We start from the raw sequence: 21126 nt of genomic DNA, 5'->3' as shown, positions 1-21126 counted from the left end.
GGGAAGGGAAGGGAAGGGAAGGGAAGGGAAGGGAAGGGAAGGGAAGGGAAGGGAAGGGAAGGGAAGGGAAGGGAAGGGAAGGGAAAGGAAAGGAAAGAAAAGGAAAGGGAGCAGCACTTTTGAGTGTTTCTGAAGCCAAAGTGGGTGTTCTTCAGGAAAGGAAACTGAGGGGATAGTAAGAGCAAAATGCTAAAGGTGAAAAACAGACAAAAGAATTTAAGCAAATTGGAAACAGGAACACGCCTAAAGAACTGGAGGGTTTACTGGACTTGCAGAGGTGAAAGGAGCAAGGGAAAAGGCTCAGAACAGAAATAAAAACAAGGTGTGTGGTTCCACAGCCATTTCTAGGGAGCTGAAGGGGTGCAAGTTTGATCTGACATCCTGTGCAGCTGGGTAGAGTCAACACTAGCAGCCACTGCACAGTTGAGCTACACTTTTCTGTTCTCTGATAAATTCACCACAGAGCTACTTGTTTCAAGATAATTAAACCCCACAGTTCTGGGCGTCAGAAAGTGATGAATGGGAACAGTCTCATAAACTACAGAGCAATAAGTCAATAGTAAGAGTGGGCTTAGACAAGAAATGGGAAACAAAGGGGTTTTGTTACTGACAGAATTGCGGAGTTTCATTAAAATTGCCATTGTACTGGAGTTAACAAATGCAGTTTGGGTATTTCCAGAAGGCAGCAGATCCAATCCCAGAAATTACTTTCTTCAAGATGTGACAAACAGATTGAAATGGAACTTAAGGTAACAGAACTCCTGGTGGATGTGATTGGCACAAGCAGCACAGCTTCCAGAAGGAAGAACACTTACCAGCTAAGTTCTTTGAAAGTGTGACAAAATCAGGAGATAAGGGAGGCTAGATAACCTACTGAATTTCAGTTCTCCTCAGCCTTGAACAGAGTCCCTTACAAGAAGCTGGTGAAACGATGAAGCATGAAGTAGTGACACTGATCTCAAAGTAGCTGGGACAGAAAAGAAAGAAGAATTTTTAGATGGTTATTTAGATGGAAAACATCAGCTGTATGAGTCCCATGGTTTCCCACCTGGACTTGGGTTGGTTAGCATATTCAGAATGGGCTGGCAAAAGAAAAGGTGAGACTGTGCATTCTGCAGGCACTGCACAGTGAGTTCAGAGAGGCCAAGATAAGAACTCTTGAGAGTCACAGAGCAAAACCAATTGGCAAAACAGAGGCGCCAGGGGGGATACAGATGCCAAGGGGGGCTTATTGCAAGCCTCTTTTGTGTGGAAAAGTGAAAAGTGCCCCACCCAGCACACTGAATGGTCTGGTAGAAGTGTCCCTTCAGTGACGTGGTGTGCCAAAAAACAAAAAAGCAAATAGAGCTTGAAAAATAAGGAGGAGAAATGCTGTAAAAGTTGTATTGGCTCCCTCCTCTGGGAGGCCAGGTCCTACTGCGTGTTTGGGGTGGGCTGGTGGTCTTAGGAATTGCTGTTTTCTCCTCTGACCCCCATGGCATTTTCAAAGATGCTCTACTGAGTCCTATGACGTGTGTCCATCAGTGGAGACAACTACACCCTTTAGCTACTCTGTCTCCTGTGTGTCCTCAGCATTGCCCTCCTGGGTTCTGCCTCTGTATTTTTTCCTGCATCTTATGGAAAATGGGTTTTTCCAAAGCTCATGTCTGAAAGATCTGACTAACAGAAACATGGCATTATAGTGGATTTGGGTAAATTATAAACATTATCCACATGCCTCCAAGATCAGGCATTTTGGCAAGCACCAGAGCTGTCCTCCTCCAGCTTTTACCTTCCCTGACCTCAGAAAGTTCCCCACTGCTTTTCTTTCTGATTTCTTTATCCTATTGCAGTTACTGTTTTTATTTCCTGATGGCACCATGAGTGTCCACACTGTTAAACCCTACAGGGAATTCAAGACAGCAGCATTAAATCAATATCCTGGGTTTCACAGCTTTGCCACCTGGATATTGCTGCATGGGATCACTTGCTGCTATGTGGCCTTCCCTGCCCCATCCTCTTCCTTCAAGTCATCCTTTAACATAATGCCAAAAAAAAAAAAAATCCCATACCTGGATTTTTGTGGGTATTTTGGCTTTTCTGCCTGCCAGAGCTGCCTGCTGCCTGGGTGACCACACTGGAAATCAGAGCAGCTTCCTGCAAGAACAGGGCGAGGACAGCGTAGCTCCGGCTGTGCTCTCATCTGCCCTTGGCATGGGGGACCAGGATGGGGGATTGGCTCTAATAACCTCTGTATGAAGGCAGCAGGAAGCTTATTGACAGTTGGAAACCACCATGGAAAAGGAACTCAGGATTTTAATGAGTGACAAGTTGGAAGCTCCCTGCAGGATTACTTGGGAAAGAACGGGTAATCTCTTAATTCGAGCTAATCTCCCCATCCAGTCTCATCCCAGAGGGAGCAAAGAGTTAAAATGCAGGAGAAGGGAGTGAGTGAGGACTAGATGTTCTTGGGCTGGGGAGGAAGGGAAAATAAGAGGCAGAGTCAGGCTGTGCTGCTGGGAGGGCTGCTCTGCGTTTTCTGCCACGTTCGTTGTGGCCCCACAACCACCCCTGAGTTTTTAGCTGCCTCTCGCTGCCAGTCATAGGCACAGCTGTGGATCACAGGCCTTGAGCTCCCTCCGCCTGCTGCATCCAGATGTTCCCTCGCTCACTAAACCTCTTTTTCTAGGATTGCTGCCTTCTGCCTGAGGCATTTTGCAGAGTATGTCTGCAAGCTCTGCCCAGGTGGGACTCCGGGGCAGGCTGCAGGGAGGCAGCTAAAAAGTCAAGATGCCACCAGAGCTCAGAGCTTGTGGAGAAGCAAGGGCTGGCTCTGTTTGAGCCACGCAACAAGAGGCTGCCTGCCTGCCCACAAAGCTGGGCACTTTGGCAGATCCTGCTTGTCCACAGCTTCTGAGTGTACAAAAAGTGTAAACTGCTCAATAAGCCAGCAAAGCACGGATGCATGTGAGCAGTGATGTACCTTTGAGTCACACGTGTGCCTGGGTTGCGTCTCCTTCCTGTGCACAGCCCGCACATGTGCGCTCAGCTGCAGGGGGTGTGGCACAGCGTGTGCCGCGGGGATGGCAGAGCAGAGCTGCGTGCCGTGAGCCTCTGAGAGGCAAGGGCCTGTGGAAACTTGTCCAGAGATGGGAGTCAGGAGAAACCCAGCAGAGGGCTGCCTGGGAGAGCAGCAGTCACTGGAGGAAGCGGGGTGTAGTGAGAGCTGCTTTACAAAACGTTGCGTTTCTGCCGGGTGATGCTTTTCTGTGTTACTGCCTGCACAGGGCACCTGAAACAGCAGCAAGCTCTGAATGTCTGGTTTGGTGTTAGAGGCCAGTTTGCTGATGCCTTTCTGAGCACACTCCCTCAGCCATACTCACACTAATAGCTCCTCATTCTTACACCTATACAAATGATGTCCTACATGGAGAAATTTGGTCAGACATCAGCATCTCTTGACAGGATGGGCCTCATTTACAAACCCCCTCTCCTTGCCCCACTGTCTGCAGCTTTCACTGTGTTAAATCCCACTGCTCTGGCTCCTGCTGGGTTTGCAGACTGGTATTAAATGGAAGCAGCTGGCCTCTTCACCACCCTAATCAGATTGAAAGAGCGAGGGAGGTGAAAAAAGTTAGTGCTTGCTCAGGCACATTGGATTGCCTGAAACGATTACAGCCTAAATGCTCAAAGTGGAGTTGAGTATCAATTTGGGTGATTGATACACAACAATGTATGTGAAATACAGTGAAATGACTTCTAAAGCCTTTTGGGAAAAGGCTCATAACCATGTAACACTACCGTTAGATGATTACCATGCGATCTTAGGTAAATCTGCCTAAGGTTCGGGCTTTGCTTGTGAAAATGTCCCACTCAAATAAATGAAGTCATCTGTCATGTGCTAATACGTGCTAAATGACTGCTAGCCCATCAGTGGATAAGCAAAACATCCCAGACTATGGGAATGCTTCCACAACGCATGGGAGCTATTTACTCTGTCAGGACCCATGAGCCAGGAAACAGAGAGAGGACAGCTCATATCTGCACTTCTGTTATATACAAACATTTCATTTACTTGCCTGTGAACAAAGCAGTGGACTTGACAGGTTTGAAGTGTTTTTGCAATACATTTGTCATGGTTTAGTAATAAGGAAGGCCAGAATTGTTTGTTTGAGGAAATGTTTAAAGCAGCAGTTACCAGATTTGAGATCGGGTCCATATTTGAGGTTATTCACTCTGAGGCGTTCATGGGACCAGAGGGCCACAAGCTCCACCTTTAGTTGAGGCATGCAAGGGGACTGGGGGGTTGTTTTTCCCCCCCAAATGCAACTTAGTTCTAGCTATGCCAGTGCACAGTATGAAAGCTACAGGGGTGGGAGGGTTCATGTTGTGTTGTTTGGGTTACTGCCTGCTCAGAACTCGCACAGCAGCGAGTTGTAAAATTGTATTTGCTACCTAAATAAATCCGTATGTCACAGTCATGCATGGTGGGCCAGTTCACCTAGGGCAGCAGGAGAGCAGAGGTTTCCAAATCCACTGTGGCCACGGGTAGCAGAGAGGCTCAAATGGAAGACTCAGGCATTCAGATCCAGACAACATGGATTCCCAACAACCCACAGGAGAGTCCAGGCTTCCAATGATTCAGCATGCCTGGGTCTCTGCAGCTTGAGAGTCTGCCTTTTTCTGTCACAAGCTGCAGGGACTTACGTGGGCTAAATCATTTCCACGCGTGGTAGGAATGGTGAAGGATGCCCAGCTGGTGATGGGGGAAGTCCTCCCTCAAGCTTTCCAGCCAGCCAAAGGACAAAGCCTGGCATTGCCTCCTTGCAAAAACCCTGGTTGTGTACAGCAGGCCTCCAGACAGACTAGATCAGCTGGAGCCATCAGGCATTTGGAAAATTTTGCTTATTCTGTTTTTCCCTTTTTGTGCTTGCAGACTGGAAAATTTTTTGGTGCAGTGGATGGCTCAGTGATGACCCAGCTGCTAAACATGGGCATGTTCAGGCGGTAAGTGGGGGATCTCCACACTGTACTTCTTGTTCTCTGCTGGTGTGTGGGTCAGAGCATATTGGTCCCTCTAAGAAGCACTTGAGCCGGGGAAAATGCACATGCTGGTGATGCATGTGACTCTCTTGCTTAGACACAAGAGCTCCTTTAGCTACCTGCCCCCTCTGCTGACTCGCTCAGCCATCGTCACCACACACACTGTTTCTCCTCATCTCTTGCTCTTCCACCTGCTGCAAAACACAGAGAGACAGAAACTTCCAGTCTCTGTGTGGCCAGAGAGCAGCTGCTTCTCTGTCTTTTCCAGGGCAAGATGTTATGGGAAGCATTTCTTGGCATTTTGGGCACAGAAGTGCTTCAGTTCCTCCTGCCACTCGGAAAGCCTTTCTGTGGAGTGGTTGTCTGAGAGCCCCACAGATGCAGCATTGCAGCTGGCTGACCATGTTTCTCTCTCTCTTAAAAATACCTCTGTTCATCTCTCTCCACTCCCCCAGCCGATGTCAAAAGAGAGTTCAGAGTTTCAGTGGCTTGAAAACAGGAACTAGGGGGACCTGAGGTAGTTACAATTGTAATTCCTCTGCTTCACAGCCTGGTTTACTCACTGTCTGAAATTAGGGACGTATTTCCTCCTGTACTGACCCAGTTACATTAATCCAGAGCCTGTATTTCTTGCTCTGCAAGATCCAGCACTGGCCAAACAGCAAAGACACATGTAAGCAGGTCACTGCTTTACTGAATACAGGAAACAGTTCATACATGACATTTTTTGAGAAAAAGCTGACGTGTCTGTCCCATGGGCAGCTGCATTGCTTGCTTTTGACTGCTTGCTTGTTTTGTTCTGCTTGCAGAGTGACCATGTATGATTACCAGGCAATGTGCAAGGTGCCCTACCACCACCACAGCAGCGCCCGGCCCCTGCTCAGCGTACGTATCTGTCACCGTGCAGCCCTCCCTGGGCTAGGCCTCTCCAACATTCCCCAAAAGACTTCAGGAGATGTTTGCTGTCAAGTGATGGGAGTGTCCAGACTCACCTCAGGCAGATTCCTGAAGCAGTGGTGGCCAGCGATGGTGGTTTCCAGTGTGGCTCTCTATTGCCATATAGGATCTCACTGAAAATTGGAAGGACCAGGGAAAGGACAGGAACTAGATGATGGCAGGTTCTCCTAAAAGCCAAGGAATCAGCCAGCAGCTGAAGTGAATAGGAATGCTTTTACAGGGCATGGTTTACTCAGCAGCTCAAGAAGGACAGTTGCACTCTCAGGGAGCAGAGCATGTGGGGAAAACTGGCAGTCATTGGGAAAGGAAGACTGAGCCTGGAGCAAGAGAAAGAGTGAGAATGCTGGTAACCCAGGGAGCAAACAAAGAGTGAAGGGTTTTACCAGTACCCAAATGCAGCCTCTCTTAATCTAATCCCACTACACCTTCCTAACCTTGCCTCAAACAGGCAGAACAAAGGAACTACTCACCACTTAGGCCACTTCAAACTACTTGACACAACCCTAATCAGGGGTGTGTTCATTATTGTTATGATCCTTTGATACTGGAAGGAGTGCTGGAAGTACTCCTTACAGCGTGACATTATAATTTTTTTCCAGTAAAAGAATTTTCAACAACATACTACCTTTTAACAACATTTTTAAGAATACCACTTTTAACAACATCTGTTTTGCAATGGCTATACTTACTCTGGCTAGATAATAAATGGTGATTGTAGTGAAAACATTTGCTTGATTATATCCTCCTGATCACTGAAAGAAATGTCACAAACTGTGAGCTGCCAAAAATTAGGTGAATTGGGAAAAGAATAAAAAGGTGAGCATTCAGCCTCTATCTCTCATCTTCCCCTCTTAGCAAAACCCTTGGAAAGGAAGAAATCAAGAAAAGTCAGTTTTTCATATACAGACATAAAAATCAGTCAAATTCCCAACCATCTCTATATTTTACTATTTGCTGACTTATTTTGGCTGAAGATAAGTCAGCAGTAATGGAACATTATCCTGTGTCCTGTGACTGCTGCATCTGTTTTGGGTTTAAGGACATGGGCATGATTATGAGAGGGGGAGATGAAAATTAGATGTGGTTACCATGAAGAAAAGAAGCAGCAGTATCCTCTGCAGATGAATTGTCCCTGGGATAATGCTGGATTTCCAGTTTGGAGCTGAAAAGCAAGAGGATGATAGAAGTCATGCCATCTTGAGGAAAAGCTGGATGAAAGCACGGTTAAGCATAATCAATCAATGGCAGATAATACCAAATCCTGGGCAGTGCTGTCCCAGAAACACCACTTGCTCTCAGAACACAAAAGCATCCTGAACTGGTAGTGTCCCATTTAGCTGTGTTTCTCTCCTGCTCTGAGCTCTGAAGGTCATCCACGCTGGAGAGAAATCATCAAGCAATTACGTCTTCAAAGTCCTTCATACATTCCTGATAAACTCCCTGACCCTGATGGGGAGGGGGTGAAGAGATATTATTAGTAGCAAGGCAGCTCTGCTGGCTTTTGATGTATTTTGAACATTTTCCAGTGATGCCCAGACCTTGAATTTCCAGCCTGTCTTCAAGAGCTCTGATCAGTGGAGGGACTTGGTCTAAAATGTGGGGTCCTGCATAACAATTATAAATTCTCTGACCAGGTCCTTATGGTATTTCTCATTTCTTCTTTTGTTCTCCAGCCAATTTATGCCTTTCTAGCTGCAGTGAAGTGGCTGATAAGTGATTTCCTCATGTGAGTACCAAAAGATGGGGGTGTTTGGGAGGCTCAGACCAAGAGGGGCAAGAGCTGGGAAAGCTGTGAGCAGAAGCCCCCGCGTAGGGCACTGCTGTCAGCCTTCTCCTGACATTCAGCTCTGCACCGTGCTCCTGGGAGACAGAAAGCTATTACTATTGCCATTTTGAGAGGCAGAGGCCCAGAGTGGGTCTGGGATTTACCTGAAGTCACTCAGTACAAAGTGCCTGAGTCAGAAATAGGACTTGGGTCTCCTGGGGCTCTGTGCAGATCCTTGATGCCAAGTCCTCTTGCCTGTCTCCTTTGCCCGTGATGAGCGAATGCACATCTTCCTCTCACGGGGGGAGGAGGCTGAAGGAAGCAAGCCAAGCAGCTCAGGTGTGAGTGCCAGGCAAGGGGGGGGAGAGGGGAGGCTCTCCTCTGCATTTGGGTTCACCTCAGACTTCTGGGGTGAATCAGAGTTCAAGCCCAGATTAGGATGAAAGTGCCACTGCTCAACTTGCTGGGTGTGCAAAAGGGGAGATGCGGTAAAGGTCCAGCTCTGAGGGCTTTAGCCTATTGGTACAGAATAATTCAGTGTAGCTACCTCCAAGTAGCCAGAGAGTGGCCTTCTGATGGCCATCATGCCTGCTCCTCAGGTGAGTCCTACTGTGGCTGAATCCCCTCCCAGCCTCAGGGGCTGCCAAACTCATTTCTTCCTTCACTGGTGAGCCCTTGCACAGGATATACTTCAGATCTTCCACAGCACAGATCCCATGATACAGAGCTACATTCTAGCATGTGGAGAGGGGAAAAAAAAAAAATTTAAAATTTTAAAAGATCAGACTTGCACTGCCAGAAATTTGTAGTAAACATTTTAGAACTGATACTCGCTGGGCGACAGGGCCATCTCCCTGACACCTGCATCCTTCCAGGCTGCTGAAAAAGCATCCTCTGTTCTTGCTCTTTTGACAGCTTCCTTTTGGAGTTTAACATGAGTAGCTTCTGGCACTCAGACAACTTGGCAGATGGTGAGTACACAAGAGTCCAGCCACCCCATAGCACGTGAGTGTTGCAGCCACTGGTGACAGAAGAAACTGTACGGGGAAGCCTGGCCTTGTGCAAGGAGCCTGCCATCTGCCCCACACCCCTTCCTCCACGGACACTGGAATCCAGCTGCCAGATCCCACCATCTGCCCCCATTTCCACCCCCATTTCAGCCTTAACGAAATGCCACAGCACCAGGGTGGTCAGTGTGAGGTGTGTGCTGCTTGGAGCACACTGCCTGCTTTCCTGAGGGCAATTTGCTGAGGAGAGGGGGGACACTTCTTCCTGAGGACCCCTACCCTGTGTGCAGTGGGATGAGAGAGGCCATCAGCTGCAAAGAACTGTTGGAAAGTATCCCTTCCAGTCTGCTACAGGACAGGACAGAGCAGGGGTGGAACAGCAGGCTCTCCAGAGCCTAGCAGAGGTCCCAGGAAGCTAGACAGAAACCTTAGAATTCAGTAACTTGCGCAGGGTCTTCACTTACCCACCGGACCTGCTCTGGAAGAGAGAAGATCATGGCACGTGGTATTGCACAGCAGCTGCCTTCAGCAGAGGGGTGGGTGTCTCTGGTCTGCAATCCAGTGACCTGTCCTGCAGCTGAACTGCTGCCTGCTGAAAGCACCCCAGGAATCTCTGCAGTCCCATCCCAGCCCCTGCGAGCAGGGGGGATGTTAATGGCCCTGAGGAGGCTCAGAGGGGACGGGCAGGTGTGCTCTGTGCAGCCGTGTCGGGGCTGTCATTAGTCTTGCTAATTATTGATCACTAGTGGTGCCTTTAGTGGAGGCAGTGGTACCTTCCATGCCAGCTGTGGGGATGGGTGTTCTGCATTGAACTTTCCTGGCACAATGGGGAAACAGTCATTTTTTGAAAGCAAAATTCCCCTCTAGAGAAGGAGGTCTGTGGGTGCTGTCCAGGTACCAGTCTCCTCCTCCAAAGAGATGGCAGTAGGAGATGCAGCTGTCCCCTAAGCAGCCCTGGCTGCTGACTAACACACATCAGGATAACAGGAGTGTCCCAGTGCAGAAATAGGGGAGGAAGAGTCAGGTGAGCAGGTGCAGTACTCATGGCAGGGCAGGAGAGACTGCTCGTTCTGGAGAACAGGCCGACGTGGCGTTCCTGCTGTGGATGGTCCGTGGCTGCAGTCTGATTTAGTCTTTGCTTGAGGAGATGTGAGCAAAAAGGGAGGGGGGTTGTCACTGCTGTCCTGCCCATCACCATTTCCTTTTGTGCTTCCTTCATCTCTTTCCCACATCACCTCCATGACTGCTGTGTGCAAATTCATGTCTTCATGTCACTGCCATCTTGTGAAACTGTCACGTGGCTCCATCGTCCCTGTGTGTCTGTGTGTCATGGGACTTCTCCAGCCAAGGCTGTCTTCCATCACTGTAAGTAGAACCCCTTAATGGTGAAAAAAAGAGAATTAACTAGAAATTCCTAAGCTAGGAAAGACTTTTTTCCACCTTTTGTACCGTGGGGGACTTGCAGAAAGGTGTGACAGGGCCAAGGCAGTGCCTGGCTCTATTTCCCTGGTCTGCAAAGAAGAGATGCTGTTGCTCATTTAGCTGGCTGAGCTGGTGATTGAAGGTCTGTCAGTGAGAAGCTGATAAAAGAAGGAACACACAAGCCTCCTGAGGAACTGCAGTCACAGACAGCATCATCACTCATTCCTGCGGCCTGGCTGGGCCTGTGGCCCGTGTTCCATGGCATGTCCTTCACCCAGCTGGCCCCTTCTTTTCGGCTGTTGTTCCCAAACCAAAGACCAACCCGTGCCTTCTTGCAGGAAAAACTATATGGGTCTTGTAGACTTCAGTTATTAAGGAGTAACTTAAGTCTTCTTTTCCACAGCCCATGGCTTAGCTCCTTCTGATAAATCCCAGCCCAGCTCTGGGATAATGCAGAAGGACTTCCAAGCGGTTCAACTGATAAGTATATGCTGTAGCTCATAAATCCTCTCCTACAGGCGAGTTAGAAATTCCTCCAAGACAGAGTCCAGACTGTGGCTGTGTTTCTATCTCCCTGCTTCCATATCTAGCTTGTATTTGCCAATTTGCTCTCTGCCCAGCAAGACGTATGTGTGAGACAGAGATGGAGAAATAGAGACAGTTGGAATGTGTCTTACTGGATGGAGAAGAGGAAGAGCAAGGGAGGGTGTCTGCAGATGACAAAAATGAGTGTCCGTGTGTGGGGGAGTAGCAGGGTGGAAGAATACTATTGGGGCTGGAGGAAATGGATTGCACATGTTGTTAAGAAGGGGCTGTAGATTTTTGCCAGAGACGTTAACATTTTCTTGACTGCACGCCAAGGCTGGTGTATGCGAAAAATATGAAGCAAAGGAGACATTTTGTGAGAGAGAAATTGAGCACACACATTTTTTCCGGGTTATGTGCAGAGGAATTAACGATCAGGGATCTAATGCTCTCCCTTGCCTGACTGTGTACCTCTGGCTCTGCAGCACTGAGCCTATTTCTGCTTCCCAAGTTCTCTTGTTTTCCTGGAAGGTGAGACTTGCTGTTGGAATATGGGCATGATGTATTCAGACTGCACTCATCATACAAATCTGCTTTTCAGAGGTGGTGAGAAGATGTGTTTGCTGCCACAGATTTTTCTCTGCTCCCAGCATCTCAATTTCTCTCTGTGTTTATAAGGGCTTCTGCTTTTATGGACATCACTGCAGGTTTGAAAGCTTTTAATTAAGCCAAAAATACCTCCAGCCAAGGCATGCAGCCTAGAAAGAACTATTTCTAGAATTCTGTAGATCATAAAAGTTTTTTTTACTGCATGGTAATGTACACAGAAGATATTTTACAAGATAATTGGTTAAATTCTATGTTATATATTGGTAACTAAGTGGCAGATTTTGTCACGTGTCCCGGAGTAAATCCACTGACTCGGGTGCATGATTTATGCTGGTGGGAAAGAGTTCACAATCTGGGCTCTATGGTTCATAAAGAGGCACAGCAACTGCCTTTGCTGCTCTGAAGGATTGGTTGCCAAATGTCTGACAAAGTCTTTCTGGCAGTGCAGATGGTAGCAACGACAGCCTGGAATTAACTCACTCTTTGCTATAAAGTTTGCAATTTGTTATCAGCTCCTCTGGCTGTTTACTAATCCCTGACCAGCAGACTCTGAGGGTGCTGATAACATTCTGATGTCCAGCATGTGCATGCAGAGGCTCAGCCCGAGCCTTTTGCTGATGATGTACTGGGCTTCTCTGAACTTCTCAATACTGCTGCAGCTGCTTTGCTTCCCAGAAAATTAAGTGGCAGGAGGCTTAAGCATAATCTCTGTCATAGGTCTTGTCTCTGTGCAGGACTTGGGAGATTTTAAAGCAGCTTCTTTTCATTCAGCTTGTGCCAGAAAAAGAGTTAAGGTCTGTGCAGGGCACTTGTGCCAGTTTAAAAATACACCTTGGTGCTGGCCACATTTGTCCTGGGTGTGGTTCATGAAGTCTCCTTAATTGACTTTCCCCTTGAGGGGCCTGGTTCTCCAAGCCCACCATGACAGCCCTCATTCAACCCTGGCTGAGGCTGAGAGGCCTCAGATCAACTTCCATTCTGCATTTTCCAGGCTGATGGTCTCATTCACCCCTCCCTGTGCCCCGTTCTTCACACCACGGTATTTTATATTGCTTTAACTCCATCTGCTTTGATGATGTTATGACAGGAAGCTAGTAAAGGATATGATACTATAACAGGAGCTAGTAAAGGATGTCATTCTTTACCAGGCACGGGGGAAAAAATGAGGTCCTGGTGTGTCAGGGCTCTTTGCCACTCATGCCATGAGCCATATGTTAAATCCTTGCAAGCAGTTTGCCCCAGCTTTATGAGGTCACCCTTGTGGTCATCCCAGCGATTCTTCGGAGCAAGAACTGCACAGTCCATTGCCAACAGCTGTGCTGCAGTGGCACTGCTGTAAATCCAGGGGCAGCTCAACAGGACTCCGGTGGTTTGTGGCTGAGGGACCAGTGTGTGGTCTTGCCACAAGCATGTCCCTGAGAAGGGCTGTCCCTGGTCCAGACTGTGATAGCCAGGCCACCTGTCTCAGGATTTGGAGCTGCTTTCCCAGCCCCAAGTACAGTGAATTCAGGCTGAAAGAAAGGGCTCCTGCTCTGTTTCTCACACTCCTTTAGTCTTAGTTTGGGGACTTTCCTGGCCAGAATACAGCTACCAGCCCTGCAGCTGTCAGAGCTAGAAAGTGTTTGCAGCTCTCTCCTTACAGCACAAATGGGGATATTCTGCGTGCCCTACCAGAAGTGTTGAAGTCTTTGAAATTCACCTCAGAAACATAGTCTTCTTCTGCACATCCCATCTCATCTCCTCAGGACTGTCAGTCCCTGAGGCAGGTCCTAGTCAGAGGCATTCTCCATCAGCAGAAATGGGAGAGGCTTTTCCCTGCTTCTGCAGTGTGGGGTTTGCACAGGGAGGGACAGCAAGGGGTGGCAGAGCACAGCCAGACAGCTCCTGGCTGGTGGCAGAGGTGCTGCCGGCCCCTGGAATGACAAGTTCAGTTGATTAATTCAGTGTGAATCCAGGGTGAATACAGAACAAGGCACTGTGCTGCAGTCAGGCTCTGCGTGCCTTTGAATCTGTGCAAAATGAACCTAACCATGACACCGAAAGGTGGGTCCCACAGTCTGGGAGGATTTAAGCAGGGGGCTGCCTCCTGAGCGCTGCTCTTCTGAGACTTCTGAAGAAAAGCACAAAGCACAATTACCAGAGACTGCACTGCAGGGAGAGGTTTGAGTGCCCATCATATTCACCTGGGCAAGGCATTAGAGGGAAGATTGGGCTGCGGTTCCTGGCTCTTAATGGATGTCTTGTGTTGCTGGATTGCCATGGTGGAGAGAAAAATCAGAGAAAATCAAGCAGTTTTTCTCTCTCTCATGTAATCCACATTGTTTGGACGGCAAGCTCTGCGGGGAGGTGCCTGCTGCTTTCTGCCTGCTCTGGCAGTGCCGAGGGAGAGGAGACCATTGCTCTCAGCAGTGAGGGTTTCACAGTGATGCAAATCACCCATCCAATCACGGATGCCCTCTCGATGCCTTCTCACCATACATTTGCTGATTAAAACCCAGGTTGCTGCGTTTTTTTATAAATCTTCAGCGCTTCTGCTGCAAGGGATAAACTGGGTGTCCTCCACGTCAGGAGGACCCTCTTCCCTGCTGGTCCCCCCAGGAGCTCTGCCTGTGGCTGCTGTGTGGGTGGGGGGCTGCAAAGTGAGGCTTTTGTGCTCAGGCCCAAAGCTGATGGAGAAACCGTTTCTCGTACTTGCTGCTGGCTGAGCCACAACCACCTCTGCCCTAGCAACAAAGCTTCACATTTCCATCAGCAGCAGTCCCCTGTGTCCTACAGAGGCAGGAGCTGGCTTTGCTACCTCCAACTGCAGAAAATAATTGCCAGAAGGGCCCAAGGCAGTAGTTTCAGGCAAGATAGATTTTGCTGAACTCCTAGAAAGAATGCTCTTCCTTCTTGAGGGAGGCTTAGTAAGGCAGTTCGGCTCCCCCTCATCCCCAAATTAGTTTGGGAGTCCCACAGAGTGTGACTGATGAGTGATGGAGCAGCTGCTCCCTCCAGGAGCCAGTGCTGTTCATTAGCTGGGTCTCTGCTGGTCCTCGAGAGCTGTCATCTGTTTCCCTGTGGTCTCAGGCCAGATCTGTTTGCTGGTGGTGGTTTCTTCTCAACATGACACGTATTGAACCCCTCAAATGTCCTGCTGTGAGCTCGCTCTGAAATGTCAGTGGGCTCAGGAGGGATCAGCAGCCGATGGAGAGCCCCGGCACAGACACGCACGGTTCCCGCAGGGGCAGAGCCTTGGCACGGGCACAGAGGACCAGCCCAGGCACAGGTTTCAGCGTTTTAAAAAGCACAAGAACCAGAGCTGCCTTAGGCAGGAGGGATTTCATTAACGCTGCTGGTTCAGTAGGAACCCCCGCTCCTTTGAACACAGGGGGGTACCTGTGCCAAATGTCCCTGCCTGCCTGGCTGGGGGGGTCCCTGGGCTGCTGTGGCCACTGCGGCCCCTCGGCTGCAGCTCCGGCACGGCAGGGCCCGGGCTCGCCGGGGGAAGGCGAGTGGCAGCATTGAAGGCATTGCTCACATAGGCTGGTTTTCCCGCACCACCTAGTGGGAGCAGGGATCACTGCCTGGCTGCTCTTCGCAGCATCTCCTTCCCCTTCTTCTCCGGTGGGTACCTGCTCCCGGCCACTGCTGGGGATAGCGGGCACGCAGGGCTGCTCCTCCAAGGTCCACCGCCGCTCTGGAACGTTCCCAGCTCAGTGCAGGCAGCTGCCGTGTGCTCCTGTGCCCCTCACTTGTGCCCTTGTCTTGCCCCCCGGCAGCTCACAAGCACAAGAAGCACGACACACTGCAGCCCTGCGACACCGAGTACCCCGTGTTCGTGTACGAGCCGGCCATCAAGGAGACCAACGGGCTCATCGAGTGTGGAGACTGCCAAAAGTAAGGCTTGCAGCTTCCCTTTCATCTGGGGGCCTTGTCCCAGGGCTGCTGGTGGTGACAGCAACCTGAGAAGGGTCACCTGCCGCTGTGCCCATGGCTCGGCCACCACGACACCTGCAGAGATAAACAGCCATGCTGGGCAGAGAGACATGAAGAGGCCAGGGTACTGATCCTTGGCAAAAAAAAAAAAAAAAAATTAAAACCATCTGTTAATAAGCAGAGGTGGCTGGAGAACGAAGAAAACAACATTAAAATATATATATATATATCTTTCCATTCCACAGATTTCAGAAAGCAACTTTTTCTGTTTTTTCATGTTTCTGGCGAAAGTTTTCTTCTTAGCAAGTTTTCCTTTTTGCAATGCTTTTGGCTTTCCTTTTCTTTTTTTTTTTTATTTCCCCCTTTTTATGTATTTCTACAGAAACAAAAAAAAAAAAAACAGGGATCATGAAAAAAAAAAAAAGGAAGTGTTAGACTGAAAGAACTGAAAACAAGGGTCTACTTTTATATTTCCTATTTTCACTGTAAGAGAATGGACACTCAAAAGTAACAGGAGAGTCATTGTGAAAAGAGGCTGTTCTCAGTGGTTGCACAGTGCCATCAGCAATCACATGTGGAAAGGTGACAAAAAGATGAGTTTCCACTGATCCAGCTTTTCCTAATGTGAGGAGGCCAAACAGATCTGACTGGGATTTCTCTTAAAAAAACCCCAAAACAATCCTACCTATTCTGCAGTGTTTGATCAACTGCAGGAAAGACTCAAAGGTTAGAAAAACAGCCTCCACTAGTCAGCATGACTTTAGGAAAACCAGGCCTTGCCAAACATTGTTTCAGAAGAGACTGCAGATTTGATGACAACAAGGTGGTGTATTAAGCTCTGGGCAGATCCAGAGGAACTGAGTGACCTATTTGGGTCACACATCTCTGCCACAAACAAGGCCTGGGACTGACCCTTCCCTGCTGGAGGCAGCATCTCACCAGTGCTGGTCCCACTCAGCTCCTTCGTAGTTACAGCCTCTGGCTCCCAGGTGCATCTCTTGTGCATCTTTTCTCCAGATATTTGGCAGAGACACACCCCCTGCCACAGGCTCTGTGGAGCATTAGCCAGGGGCTGGCATGCAGGCGTTCCTGATCACATTCCACAAGGTCCTGGTGGAGCAGGGGTAGGCTGGGTGCTCCATCCTGGGCAAAAACTTTGGCTTGTGGATTGATTGCTGCATGGGCCACCTCTGTCCTGGTGACTGGATTTGTGCATGGGTTGAGGGCTGCTTGTCAAAGCTCCCAAGGCAGTCATTAGTCAGGGAACACTAATGAAATGGTCAGCTGTGTGTGTGGCATTCAACACCTTTAAAAGGGAACACGGAAATCCCTGAAGGCTCGAAGGCAGCAAGGCCAGGTGGTGAATAACCAGGGAGCCTGGGCACTCCTCCAGCACAGTCAGTGCAGTGGGCACTTCCCCACAAGCCTCTATTTCTATTCCAGAAGCCCTCTCCCTTGGCTGGGCCGTGGTTAGCAGGATGGGGAGTCACCGAGCCATGCACCGGCTGCAGCCTCGCAGCCCTGCCACCAGTGCAGGCACGCTGAGCCTGATGTCCCCAGCCTTCCCTGTGCCCAGTGGCTCCAGGACAGCTTGCTGGCTCCCTGCCAAGCACCAGCTGGTCAGTCCCATCACATCAGTGTAACACACAGCATTACTGGGATCCTCTATTTCTCTCTCAAGTAACAGGAAATTTAGCACAACTCTGCTCGTCGCAGGACCTCTGAATACAGACACCCTTGCATTGTGCAAGCACACGTAAATATACATTAAATAGACATTGCCATACCTCTGGGTGAAACCAGGCTTTCTCAGGTGTCATCTGCTGTGACATGCTGCCCTGTCTGGGGAGGCCTTGCGTTGGGTTTGGTTGGTTGGTTGTGTTTTTGGGTTGATTTTGATTTTTGTGCCTAAAAGCATGGAGTTGTAGATTCGAGCCAGTTCAGAGCTTTCTGAGGCCAAAAAGGAGTGCCAATGGCACTTCTCCCTGTGTACAGCTGCTCACTGGTCTCTCCTGCTTCCTGCTGACACCCTGTTTCCAATGATCTCTGTTTTCTGTCAATTCTTTGCTGTGGTTCAGGCAATGCCAGGGCTGCTGCTCTGGCACTGTAGCTGGAGAGTTGTGCTTTGTCTCACCTGCTCTTCCCTTGCAGGATGTTTGTGGCACAGCAGATCATCAGCAGCAACCTCCTGCTCCTCGTCACGGATGCTGTCTGCGACTGCAGTGTCTTCCCACCCGTCCCAATGGATGCAAAAGAGGTCAAATATATCCTTCCATGCACAGCCAGGACGCAGGGCTCCACAGGCCTTGTCATCTCCGTGTTTGCCAGGGTGGAAAATGTGCTTCTGCTGCCTTTGCCATGGGGCTGGAGAGCATGACCCAGCCTGTGAGAGCTCGCAGAGGTCTCCAGCCCGAGCAGGGTGTCCTGCCCTTCCCTTGTCCTCCCCGCTGTGTCTCCCGGGCCGTGCAGTTACACCCAGACAAACCTGCGTGGGGCCCCGTGGGTGTGTGTGGCATTCACCCCCTTTGCCTGCCTGCCCTGTCCTTAAGGTGTCCTTGACAGCCTCGCACATAACGCCTCAGTGAAGTGTGAGCGGATGCGGTCCCAGAAGCTGCGGCGGCGGCCGGACTCGTGCCACGCGTTCCACCCTGAGGTACCCCGGGCAGCGGGGAGACAGGGAGGGAGAGCACACGGCTGGGGGCACCACGGGCATGCCTGTACCCAAAATGCACAAGTGTCTCCTCTGGCACCCTCGCGTGCGCTGTCTCAGGTGCCCATCCTGCTGGCTGGACCCAGACACGGCCTGTGAATCCCAAGGGGGTTCCTAGCAGGAGGACTGTCACCTGAGTCCCACCTGGGAAGGGCTTGAGCTGGGATAGCACGGGGTCAGAAGCAAGCACACATGCACACACACCCCCTGCGAGGAGCCCGGGAGGCAAGTGGCTTCCTGGCTCACTATGGGGGCTGCTATGGCCAACAGGAATCAAACCAGTCCCTTCCTTCGCCCCTGGTGATCTTTCCTTTCGGCCACAGGCACTGCTCCCTCTTCCAAAGGTGACAGGCGGGCTTGGCAGTAGGCAGGCTGACACCTTGTCTCCCATCTCCCAGGAAAACGCCCAGGACTGCGGCGGCACCGCTGGGATCTCCGTGTGTCCGACGCTGCTGCTGCTGCCCCTGGTGCTGCTGCTGCGGTGACGCTGCCCGCGGGCGGCGGGGACCCGGCGGGGCGGAGCGGTGGCACGGCAGGACATGTGGATACCGACCCTTCTGGGACACCTTCACCGCCCGGCCCAGCTCGCTGCCGGCTGCTGTGGCAGAAGGAGATGCGGGAAGCAGCGGGGCCGGCTCCTGGCACAGCGGCTGCCGAGCGGCTCCCCCCGGACACCAAAGCCGCGGCCATCGGCACGGCCAGCATCCCACCCCCAGCCTGACCCCCACGGAGCCACTCGGGCTACAGGCGGCTCGGAGGGGCAGGGCTGGCTTTAGGAGAGCAGGAGGGCCAGCGGACACCATCTGCCTGTCCCTCAGGGGGAGCCACCGGGATTTTGAGCACCCGGCTCTGGAAGCAGCATCTCCTGGTCTTGGGGACGGTCCTCAGCCGGGACCCCCGGGGTGGGACATGGCACCAAAGCTGAACTGCACCAGCCTAACCTGCAGCTGGACAGTGGGAAGCAGCACAGCCTCACTGGAGAGCTGCAGCCACGCCAGCTCTGCCAAGGAGACCTTGGTTCTTGTCTACGTGTGGAGTTACCTCTGGAAAGCAGTTTTGCATGACCCACCGAAAGAGACTTACCTGCTCTCTTCATTGCAGAAGCAGCTAAGAAACAGGCACTTTTCCCCTGGGAACAGCTCTGCCCTGCTTATTGCAGCTGCCCATGGTTGTTCCCTGCCCTGAGCCTGGCATTCCCAGCTGGTGGGCACGGGCTGTTTCTCACAGAGCTTTACAGACAATGGGTGGGCAGCACACATTTTTCTCTCTTTTTTTTTTTTTTTTTTTTTGTATGAACTGTTCCATACCATCTCATTAAAAACAAATGTAGGCATATTCTACATAGACGCCACAGCTTCAGCATGTTTGGTGGTCATCACAGCCCCACACAAATCCCAGAAACCCGTGGGGACAGGGTGTGGGTGGAGGGGCTGCAGACACAGCTGTGGTGGCCCTAAGGCAGCAGGGTAGTACAGCAGCAAGGCAGAACCTTTCCCTGGTCACCCTGGGAGCCTCCTGCACCCCTCCAGGCCCCCAGAGTGGCTCGTCACACCGAGATGTCACCTCCTTCAGGACAAGGGCCCTCCTCGCTCGCTGCCTGACAAGCAGCAGTGCCCATACGTGCCCTGCCACGTGCCTGCCACGGGGAGCTGGGGGCTCCTCTCCAGGGCCACCACAGCACCCACTCCCACAGCCACCACTGCGGGCCTGGACTCCTGGGCAGCTGCTGCAAAGAGCAGTTGGATGGGAAAGGGCTTTATCCTCACACCAGGTCTGTTCCTTCCCTGCACAGCAGGCACCCACAAATGTGCTCCAGGCGTGCTAGGGATGCTGTCCTTCTTGCCACCCATGTCACCTGACACTAAGGGGACAGTACCAGTCCCAGCCAGGTCCTGGTGGGGACCTTTCAAGACCTTAGAGCTCCTGCTGCAGGGTTTTGCCTTGCTACAGGCAGTGTTAGAGCAAAGAGGAGAGGAACCACTGCAGTCCTGGAAGTAAAACTGGAGAAGGTTCCAGACTTCGGAGGCAGTGACCTTATCAGAGCCAGCAGCAGCCAAGGAAGATGAAGGCAGGACAGAGGGAAAAGGAGCTGCTGTCAAGGCTGAGGAGCCAGGAGCTGCTTGCAGATGGAGGAGCCACTGGCTCAGGGCACCCCCTGGGCTGGCACAGCTCCCCAGCTCCACGTGCCTGCCCACAGTGCCTGCCCTCCTGGGGCACCACTCTCAAGGATGACCTCCCTGTCAGAAAGGATTAGCAGCCCCATGTCCACTGAGCTGAAACAGGACACACAAATACACATTGCTCTGCTGCAGATGAGCCGTGCTTGGTTTCAGGTGCATTAATCCACAATACACACGGTCCTGTGGAGATACCTGCACCGAGAGAGCAAGGACATGAGTTATACCTGGCTTAGTTGGCTCACTGAGTTTGTACACAGGTGGTAACTGAAGGGAATGGGACAGGGGTCACAACTGGATTATTCCTTAAACTGAGAAATACGAGCAAAGGTTTGCCTGACTCAAAACACACACCAGGAACAGCTTCCTTCTTTTTTTTGCAGCAAGGCAGACCCTAAGCAAACCTACCTGTTTCTGGGCTCCAACACGGGGTTAAGAAAATTCCATTTCATGCTCTGACAGAGATAATGACTCATGGCCCTTCAGCAAGAGAAAAATCCCCAGGAAGAGCAGCTGCCTTAGCTTCCAACTTCTTCAGCCATGTGCTGGGCACAGCAGATGAAAATAGGTCAGCAAAAGCAAACAGCAAGCTGAGGCCAGAGGACCCAACCAGCAGCGGAGCAGCTGTGAGAGGAGCCATCTCTCACTTGCAGCTGAGCAGCATCCTACTGCCATCCTGATACAGCTCCATAGAGCCCAGCTGTTCTCCTGCCCCATCCCGTCCGCCCCTGTGAGCACAAACTGGAGCCATCAGGGCTTGTTCTCTTATGGGAAGATGCAATGGGAGAAAATTCCCGAGTGGTGCTCTGCAGCCAGGGGTGTCCAGCAGACCCACATCCCACCGCTGTACAAATCAGGGGCTTCACAAGCCCCAGATCTGCAGCCAAATTCCTTGCAGGCAGGGGGACAGGAGCTGGGAAGGGGCCTGAACTCTCTCCATGACACTCCTTACAGGCTTCAGAAACACCCCAGTGCAGGTAACCCTGGATCTCCCCCAAACGCTGTGGTGGGCAG

At 50.9% G+C, this 21126-nt stretch overlaps 1 protein-coding gene across 1 annotated transcript in view; it reads left to right on the top strand.

The window, feature by feature from the left end:
- CACNA2D4 (calcium voltage-gated channel auxiliary subunit alpha2delta 4) overlaps positions 1-19266 on the top strand; it is a 122077-nt gene extending 102811 nt beyond the window's left edge. Inside the window, exons 31-39 of the mRNA XM_042050150.1 lie at positions 4916-4986; positions 5832-5907; positions 7653-7705; positions 8660-8715; positions 10096-10116; positions 15069-15186; positions 17377-17489; positions 17796-17878; positions 18334-19266. Coding sequence (XP_041906084.1) covers positions 4916-4986; positions 5832-5907; positions 7653-7705; positions 8660-8715; positions 10096-10116; positions 15069-15186; positions 17377-17489; positions 17796-17878; positions 18334-18420 — 678 coding nt within the window. The 3' untranslated portion in view covers positions 18421-19266. The remainder of the gene's footprint in view (positions 1-4915; positions 4987-5831; positions 5908-7652; positions 7706-8659; positions 8716-10095; positions 10117-15068; positions 15187-17376; positions 17490-17795; positions 17879-18333) is intronic.
- Positions 19267-21126: the final 1860 nt, after the last annotated feature.

Source organism: Corvus kubaryi, unplaced genomic scaffold, assembly GCF_017639235.1.
Source record: "Corvus kubaryi isolate FWS band 111438036 unplaced genomic scaffold, C.kubaryi_AGA036_p1.0 72, whole genome shotgun sequence".
Classification (NCBI taxonomy): domain Eukaryota; kingdom Metazoa; phylum Chordata; class Aves; order Passeriformes; family Corvidae; genus Corvus; species Corvus kubaryi.
Note: the sequence above shows the minus strand (reverse complement) of the source record. Positions and strands in the feature narration are given on the sequence as shown.